Source organism: Notothenia coriiceps, unplaced genomic scaffold (assembly GCF_000735185.1).
Source record: "Notothenia coriiceps isolate Sejong01 unplaced genomic scaffold, NC01 NC01_scaffold00037246, whole genome shotgun sequence".
NCBI classification, from domain to species: domain Eukaryota; kingdom Metazoa; phylum Chordata; class Actinopteri; order Perciformes; family Nototheniidae; genus Notothenia; species Notothenia coriiceps.
The window spans coordinates 8,129,035-8,138,851 of record NW_011369947.1 but is presented as its reverse complement, the minus strand read 5'-3'; the positions used below and the strand labels follow the sequence as shown (position 1 = coordinate 8,138,851).

The window sequence follows — 9,817 nt, the reverse complement described above, 5'->3', positions numbered from 1 at the left end:
GATTGCTCCTTTGGCGTCTGTCTGGCCACATAGCCTCATCTACTCACAGCCGTATGTCTTCCTTGAAAGCGCAGCGTGCCGCGCCTATATCTCCTTGCGGTCGACACCACCCGTTGAAGGATCCGCAGAGATGTCCCGACAGCCAGCATTCATTGCCGTCCGGAAAAGGGGCCTCTGTCATGAGGATGATGGTCATAAACCTTCCATCTCCAGCGCCCCAGAGAAGAAACTCCTCATTGCGGGGTTTAGGAAATTGGGGAGTATGGGAGGCGAGGAACTCCATGGCCATGTGTGGATGAGCCTCAACATGAACCTCACGCCTCCGAGAGTGCGCTGGAATGCCCACATTGCTCCCTATGACACGTGTAAGCCGACCTCACTTGTGATCCCTCTCTTGCTGCGTGGCACAAGTCGGTCAATCAGGAACATCCAGCGCCGCAAGACAGTTGCCGGTGTATATGCCCCATTACGCAGGGACGCTGAGCATCATTTACTGTAAGCCTATACAGCTACATGTCCATGCCCAGTTACCTTTTTCAATGTGCGGTGCATTGACTGCATAACAAGGTTCATATTCTGCACATCAAGTGTCAATTAGCTGGTAGCTATGGTCTAAGTTTGAGAGGAGCTAAGTGTTATCCACTGCTTTGAGAAGATATTTGTTTTGCTAGACATGAGCCGTTTCACAAAAGATTTTTGATGTGTCTGTGTAGAGATGTGTAACTTCGCTTAGACGGAGTGTGTGATCGTGCTTTGCCAAAACACTGCTGTAGCATCTGCATTTTATGGTGGCATATCAATGATAACATGCGTTATATGTTGTAGAGAATGAGCGTTTTCTGCTTGTCTTTCGATGGCTGTGCTGTTGGTTTGATGAAAGGAATTTTGATTCTAAATAGTGGGTTTAGCGATTGAGAAAAACTGTAATAAGCCAAGAGAATAACAATGAAAGTAAAACATGCTTAAAATACAATAAAACCCAGGAGCTAACCATTGCATAAACCGAGACTATTTCAAGGCCAGAGATTTCCTTTTTACCACGTGCTTTTGTTGCGTCAAATTCTGAGGACGGGCACAACCGACAATCCAAATGCTTGTATGATACTCAAGGTAACGCCATTTTCAAGGATTCAAGGCTTTTATTGTCATTTGTAAATAGCTACAGTTTAGTTATGACATTCTTAGGTCACAGGTAAAGTAAATAAAATAAAATAGAATAGAAATAGTGCAGAACAGTCTATATACAAGTAATTGGAACATTGATATATATAAGTTGCAATCAGATGAATGTTATGGATGTTCTTTGAAAAGTGCAGGTGTTTAACAGTCACCATGCGCACAGACATGGATAAAAGTAAGTATATCTTAAGCTTAAGTGAGATAATTCTGACATAGACATTCTCTTGTTGTGTGCTACATGCGTTTAAGGGAAACTTCAGACGGTGTGCGGACCTGATTCCCTAGATACGAGTCAATGAAAAGCCTTAATTGAAGATTCAGGTGTCTGTATCTTTGTTCGACAGCAGAGTGTGTATGTTTATCAGCTGGTTTGTGACAGAAGGTGCTGTGACAGTGCTATAATGGCTGTTAAATAAGTGTTAATGAGCGCACAGTGGAGGACAAACACCATGACCTGCTGCCATTAAATTGAAACACTCAGTTTATGACAAATAGGCTGTCGCTGCTGCTCACTGTCTAACTGCCCCGGCCAGATGGAGGCACAGATGGGGATGTTGAGGGAGGAAGAAAATATACTGCACATGTTGAAACTTTTTGCCAGCATTCCATCTGTTTTATACAGTGTGTGTGTGTGTGTGTGTGTGTGTGTGTGTGTGTGTGTGTGTGTGTGTGTGTGTGTGTGTGTGTGNTTCTCACCACAGTTAGAGATCTCCTCTCCTTGAGAGACCTTGCTGACGTTATTCCTGACGGAGCAGGCCAATGCTCCTGAGACGTGTTGTCTCAGAGTGATGCTTCACTCTGAGACAACACGTCTCAGGAGCATTGGCCTGCTCCGTCAGGAATAACGTCAGCAAGGTCTCTCAAGGAGAGGAGATCTCTAACTGTGGTGAGAAGATGAGTCTAAACAGTTTGATGAATAAGACATGGATGATTAACTGCACATCAGTCATGTATCTGATTCTTTCCCACAGGCTTCATATTCATTAACTGCACCTCAAATGGGACACAGATATCACAGTGGGTGTTTGCAGCCAACAATACGCTGTGTGTTGAACCAACAACATCATCTCCTACCACCATCCCAGATTCCTCCACTGCGGGTAAGGAGAGTACAGTGTCAATTAACCCCTGCACTAACATCACATCCTGGAATCAAACTGTGACCCCCCTCTCTGAAGATGAACCATGGTACATTAGTAAGTGACAACTAACACTGCAACAATGGATTATTAAAGTAATTCCCCCCTTTTTTGTTTGTGTGTCTCCATAAAACACCTGTAGTGATTGCCTGATATTTAAATATCTTGTGTCTCGTTGTTGAAACAGAAAAATGGCCAATAATGGCCGGTGTTCTCTCTGCACTGGTTCTTCTGTTGGTGGTCGGGGTGGCTGTCGTCTGTGCTCAGAGAAAAAAAAGAAGCAACCAGCCCAATGGTACAGAACACAACTTCCTTTTTTCTTACACATCGCTGCATTCACAATTTATTTCTGTATTTATAAATGCAACAAACAGTTTGACATTTTTGGCATTACAAGTAGCCTAATTTGTTTCTTGCCCGAGAATAAGATAATAACATTGAGACCACTTTGGAAACTTGACGAGAAAAACATACACATATTGGTAGGTAAATAACAAAAAATAAACAATATTTTTAACCAACTGTACAAACACCCTGTAGTGTTGGAAGTATTACATCCTTTACTTTAGTGAACCCGACGTAAGTATAATCAGGAAGGTTTACTTAAAGCATTAAAAGGTAAAAGTAATCAATGCAGAAACATGTCCCCTGTGACTGACATACTATTATACCATAACATCAATATTACTGCCACAAACCGGCTCAAGGAGTGCAACAAGAGGGGACAGTGGTTAGCCCTGCATTTATTAAAGTGACAACATGTAAGGGTGAGTGTAAAGTGTGTGTAGCCGGCGAGGTAAAAACCAAACTTTGCCTGGATGGTTCATGGAACAGAGAGACAATAGATAGAATAGATACATAGAATTGGAGGATGAAGCCCTCTTTATTGGTCACACATACATGTAGCTACACAGCACACACAGTGACATTTGGTCTCTGTTTTTTACCCATCCAAGTAGTAGGAGCAGTGGGCAGCTATTGTACAGCGCCCGGGAAGCAATGGGGAGGGGGGGGTCCGGTGCCTTGCTCAAGGGCACTGCGGCAGGGCCCAGGAGGTGAACTGGGACCTCTCCAAGTACCAGTCCACACTCCATATTTGAACTCTGTTCGGTGACTTGAACCAGTGACACTACGGCTCCCAGTCCGACTGCTGACTTTATACCCCCCTATAGTGCTGATTCTCTGTCTGTTACTTTAGATGAAAATAAGGAGCCCCTCCCCACGGCCAGGTGATAAGGTGGGCGGGTGTTACCTTGGTTGGTGATTGGCTAATGGTTACACAAGCCAAAAATCGTTATGACATCATAAAGTTGCTAAAATCTGATCAGCTCATTTTCAGACAGGTTTTTTATATAAAAAGAGAGGGAATCTTTGTTCCTAAAACTTTCAGAATCTCTTTACGCAGAGGGGACACATGTTTATGTATGAAAGACATGAAAAAGTGGATTTTGCATAATAGGTGACCTTTAACATGATTGTGTTGTTTATGTATTCACTCTGCAGATGAAGATGAACAGGAGTTGACCTATGCTGTTGTCAAGATCAAGCAGCGGTCGGGGCGGCAGGTCCAGCAGAGGGCCGAGCCGGAGGTGGAGTACGGCCAGGTCAAGTTCTCAGAGCGACCTCGGCTGACGGCTGATCCCGCAGGAGAGGAATGTGTGTACGCCAAGGTGCGAAGAGGCAGGTGATTCCCAGAGTTCATTCATTTGACAAAGACTGCACCGATGTATTAAAAAACAAAATCCTGCAATAATAATCCTTATAATATTAATAATGATATTCCTTTATTTCTTCAGAATAAATAAATGATACACCTAATGATGTTTTGACAAGATACAGGTCAACATTTTGCTGTGATGTGTTTCTCTTGTACAGTCTATAGGGACCTCCGCCAGAAGCCTGTTTAAAGTTGAAATACATTCATAGGATGCGGGTTCTTTTAATGTAAATACACATTTTATTTTCATTCATAGATATTATTATTATTGTTATGCTTCTGTGGTTTATTTAAAATTCCTTGTTTGATTTCAAAAGCATTTTAATTGTGGTTTTAGATAACATTATCCAATATTGCAACAATCTTTGCGTTATGTTTATGCTTGTTTCTAATTCATGAGCATGTTCACTTTTTTAATACATTGTTGACCAACTGTACATTTAAAATAATACTAATATAATTTTGCCTTTACAATGCATTTAGTTATATAACCCTGCAATAAGTGGCAGGCAAGCGCACCGCTCGGAATAACCACTTCCTCATTTGCACACATTATGGCAATGACTCCTCATTTTTGCTGAAAAACTGTCTTTCTCGAAGGAAGAAAGAACATTTGTCATCAATAAATGATTACATTACATCTTATCGAGCTGTGTGTTCATTTTTAAAACCTTGCCAGGTATATGTAGTAACTGTTTCATAGACAAGCTGATAGCCTGAGCATGCTTGTGTTGGTAGTTTGGTGCGTTGGGGGAGTTAATCTCTAAATGTGACGGTGTTATCTTCCTTTGGCTCGCTTGCAATGAGATAAGTTTAGTTTGCAGAGAAATGTCACGTATAAGGCAGTCTGAAGCAACCACAGATTAGTTTCCTTGTAAGCTCTTCTGCTTTTTTCTCAGATGATGCATGGTCAGTCCGACAAGATTGTCTGCAGAGGTATTACCCATGTTGCATCATGCTGAAACAGCCTAACAGTGAAATGAAAGTGTCAGATGTGTACTGTAGTGCTGCCTACTCTTATGTGCAGTCAAATTGGGGAATTGTTCTTGTTTGTCACTTATTCGATGTAGATGGCATACAGTCATGCCTGTCACTATAGTGTGTGTGTGTGTGTGTGTGTGTGTGTGTGTGTGTGTGTGTGTGTGTTGTTCAGTGTTTCTTGATACTGTAGGATGTCAAACCTTTTAAAATAGGATGTTGCACTCCTACAACAAAGTAAGCACTGATAAGAAACTGAGCAACCTCAGAGACNTGTTTGTGTGTGTGTGTGTGTGTGTGTGTGTGTGTGTGTGTGTGTGTGTGTGTGTGTGTTGTTCAGTGTTTCTTGATACTGTAGGATGTCAAACCTTTTAAAATATATGGATTGTATGGCACTCCTATGCACACACTTAAAAGTAGAACCGCAACTGATAAGACATGGAGGCCACCCCTTATATGTACATCTCAGTACGAGCGCGGTGTTATATCTTTTTAACACCGAACACTTAGTATACATATCATCAGCGGCTTGTCCTTTTTTTCTTTGGTTCTATTTTATAAAGCGCAGAACGACAACAAAATATGTATCAAATAGACTGATAGATAGTATTAAAAGATGTGTTATGTTTCATCGTCGCGGCGTAGCGTTGTGATAATATTAATCAAAAACAGACACATATATAATATAAACTAAAGGAGCTCCTATATATATCAATTATTTAATAGACGAGGAGAGTAACAATATGTCTTTATAAAAAATGTAAGTCTGTTTAAATATTCAACGTCCATTGTATTGTACTTTTGTAATTTCTAACCTGTCACATTCTCTTCTATGTCTAACATCATTTTCGTATTCATTCTGTGCCATGAGCAAGGCACAGTAAAACAGTACTGTAAGAGAGGCGGCCCCTTATCGTTCTCTTTAGCCTGTATGAGCATCTAAGGGGGAGCCGCCGTACAGGCGTGAGAGCGACAAACTTGACCCTTCAATAGGTTGCTTTAATCACATAAAACAACCCATATTTTGATTTCAACCAATCTAAATGTCTCAGTTACACTTAAAACAGACAAGAATGCTAAGACATTTTAACCTGTATAGCATTTGGCCCTGGCAGTGGTGGGGTTAGCTCTGACCACCTAATTATGCATCCATTTTTCTGACAAGAATACGTAATAACATCTATAGACATTACCAAAACAATTAGATAAAGGCACATCACAATGCGCTCATGATTCTCTGAAGTAACTTTGCCCTAATGCACACGCTCATCTAGCTACCCCGCCCCTCATGCGGCCAACCCTCCTCCCCCCTAGACCTTTGTTTGGTTTTTCCTGCCTCAAGTTAACCATTCGGCAGCTTCAACCTAACGGAGGGTGTGCTCGACTGCACAAGATGTAACCATAAACAGCAAAAATGGCAGAATCAATATTTCAATATTGGAAGGCTTCAGCTAGCTGAGTCTCATGTGTTAGGCTTCTCCTTCTTCAAGCCCTACTTATGCTCTTATAGCGTGAGTAGGGCTATAATCAACTATGTTTTCCTATGTTAATGTAGGATATATTTTCTTTTCAAAGAGAGAGTTTACAGGTTTGGTTTGGTTTGATAGCCTGAGGTTAAAGGTTAACAACCAGGCACTACCGTTCAGCTGATCCATAGAGCCATAAAATTGGTGTTTATGGTTCATGATAGCGTCCTTAAACAACCCTGAGATGATTATTTTTGTTTAACCCTCTTGTTGAAACACAGTTGAACTTCTGACTGGCATAATCTTCTGAGCAAATAATTGACAACATACAAGAAGTGTTATAAAACTGCTCAAACAATCCAGTCCTGTTTGTCAGCCAGAAAGACTTTGTTCAATACAATGATTGAACAGATACCAAAACGTATCGATGTCAGTGAGTATTGTTGCACCTGTAATGCTTTTAATATGTGAATAACATAGTTAAAATAAAGATTAGGCCGCAGCGCAACCAAACGATGGATAACATTTGGTTGAACCACGATGAAACTTTTATTTTCCCTCATAAAAACCATGTGATATAGTTAATGTCCATTCATGTGACCCTGGCATGCCAAATGTATTGACAGTAACTACAAAACCAAAACTGGTGGTTGGTGCCAAATGTTTAATCATGGGTAAGTCAGCTTTTGATTGAAGATGTACTGAAGCTGACTTATAACTTCATATTCAAATAATGTATTACCTATTTTTACAGAGAAAGAATCATGTGATTCAAAATTATTGATGTTAGAGTACTTACTGGGTATGTGTACATACAGATAGTTAATGTTGAAGAGTGCTCATTAAAGAAATTGATGTTTGGAGATATATAGGTTTCTTTGAAAAGATCATCCTGTAATACAGCCTGTATTATTGTATGTTTCAATAAACAATTATGGTACAAAACGCAGTTCATCTCGTCATGTAATTCCATGAATTTAATAGTTTTGAGTCATGTCGTAGGCAGGTACAGCTTTTCACAAAGGTTACACTTCCTCATTAGCTGTAAAAACTCATCATGAAGATTTTCTGTGTGTGATTGTGTCAGATAGTTGTGCAGTAAAAAGCAGATGGACACACAGATCAATGCTAAAGAACGGAAAAAACATAATGCACTCGGCATGACGTGGCTTCACTTTTGAACATACAAAGACACTATTGTGATTTACTGAAATAGAAGACGCTGCACCACGATGATTGTATATAAATACACGGTGAGTTGCACAAAGTTGGTGGCATAACACTTCATTTCGAAACGATTGTTTTTGCAATCTCTAGCCACCTGTGGTCAGCAGTACATTTACATGCTACATAAGTTACCTTCCTTTTTTTAAGTGAAAATCTAACTAACACAAACAAATCTAAACATGTGTTCGTTTTGCTAACATGTAAATGTAGTTCATACTTTAACATTGCATACATACAAGGCCGGATTAACCATATGGGCAACCTGGGCAAGTGCCCAGGGGCCCTTGAGCAAAGAGGGCCCTCAGTGACAAGATAAAAAAAAAAAAAATTCTTTTTATTTTTTTTTTTTTGGGCACAACCTCACTCATCATACATTGTTTTAAATGACACTCACTCTTCGCCATAAATAACACAGCTTTTCCATAGGGTCCAATTACTGTAGGTCTCTGTACTGTAGGTCTCACTATGTATGCGCTAAACTTTATTACTACGCGGCGGGGGTGTATAGCCGAATCACAGCCCCACCCTTGAGCAACCACACAATTTCACTACATATTTTACTTTTGTAACTCTCGATGTTTGTGACAAATAGAACTCCTCGTGTACTTGTACAGCCAGCCAGTCATATTTTTGCATTAAGTGGGGTGCTGTTCTGAGGTTTTGATTGATATTACCTAGGTCTTCTTTTCATTTTTTTCATTTCAAACCTTTATTTAACCAGATTGGTCCCATTGAGATCATAGATCTCTTTTTCAAGGGAGACCTGCAGCATATAGGTTCCACATGAAACATAAAACAATAAAGGACATCATACATTATATTTAAAGGATACATTTACATAGTTATAGACATAATACATAGTTATAGATATAATAGACATTATGAGCCATACACTGTCTTGAGATCTTATCCATTGTATCTTTGTCTTGTGATTTTTGACTGAAAGGGTAAAAGGCTAAACCTACTTTGGTTGAACTATGTGGCTATGTCCCTGCTTCTGACAAATAGGTGTGCGATTTGACATGCCAGATTGACTGAAAATTCTAAATATTGGTCATGTTGGTAGGATTGGGTAGGCGTGGTGTTACTTGTTGGTACGTGGGTTTGGGGGGGGGGGCATGAGTGCTCAGTGCCCAGGGGCCCCTGGAGGTACTAATCCGGCCTTGCATACATACATACTGTAGGTCCCAAAAGACTAGATAAGCAGTGACTTTTATAATTCAAATACTCTGACAAAGCAATGTCGATAGAGCATAACGCATGTGGAAGCTGTTTTTCAGGAAGTGGCAAACAAATTATTCAACAGCCTATTTTTAAACAAGTTGCTTCAAGTAAAAAGTAAAAAGGTTTTAACTGCATTTCATCATAAACTTGTTTGACGACACATTTCTTAATGTTTCTGTGCATCAACCCTTTCCATTACATCATATACAGCTGCTTTCTCATCCCTTAATGTAACCCATTTGTTTATAATTGTAATGATCTATTCCCATGTTAAATCCGGCATAAATAATTCAACAGAAACATTAAAGGGATGTTGAAAATTGGCATCACACGTTTACGCTTTACCCGTCTTTCACATTATTTTCCATTCTGTGCTCATTCAAACTAATGAAGAGAAATTAAGCATCATTGTAATTCCCTTTTTATTTGGTCAAAAGCCACATTATAATTGTAACGCTCTAGAGAGATTTTGAGACATAATTCCTTAAATGAAGTCAAATTAAACAGATTTAGCGTTCCACTTATTGTCTTACTCATGAAGCAGATACTTGACCATAAGTGCATTGTCACTTATCAACCAAAAAACCTTTCTTAAAGATGGTTTGCACGTTTCCCAAGTGCAAGGATATTCAGTGACTCTTGTCCTAAATTGAGTATTGTGGTTCTAAAAATGATATGAACACGCTAAAGACTAGTGGTTTGAGAAGCCCACAAAAAACGATCAGTGCAACAGACATGTAGTGCTTGTCATTGTGAAAGGCATGAGGTGCAGCATTAAGACATCATGTTGATGCGAATCATCGCCATTCAATCTGTGGTAACATTATAAAACACAACAACGCTATGTACATATTTCATGCTGAATAAGTCTTTCATATTAAATCCAC

At 39.8% G+C, this 9,817-nt stretch overlaps 1 protein-coding gene across 1 annotated transcript in view; it reads left to right on the top strand.

The window, feature by feature from the left end:
- Positions 1-4,694, top strand: part of LOC104965702 (uncharacterized) — a 12,459-nt gene extending 7,765 nt beyond the window's left edge. The window contains exons 4-7 of the mRNA XM_010794708.1: positions 1,991-2,065; positions 2,151-2,279; positions 2,506-2,613; positions 3,822-4,694. Coding sequence (XP_010793010.1) covers positions 1,991-2,065; positions 2,151-2,279; positions 2,506-2,613; positions 3,822-4,006 — 497 coding nt within the window. The 3' untranslated portion in view covers positions 4,007-4,694. The remainder of the gene's footprint in view (positions 1-1,990; positions 2,066-2,150; positions 2,280-2,505; positions 2,614-3,821) is intronic.
- The last annotated feature ends 5,123 nt before the right edge of the window (positions 4,695-9,817 follow it).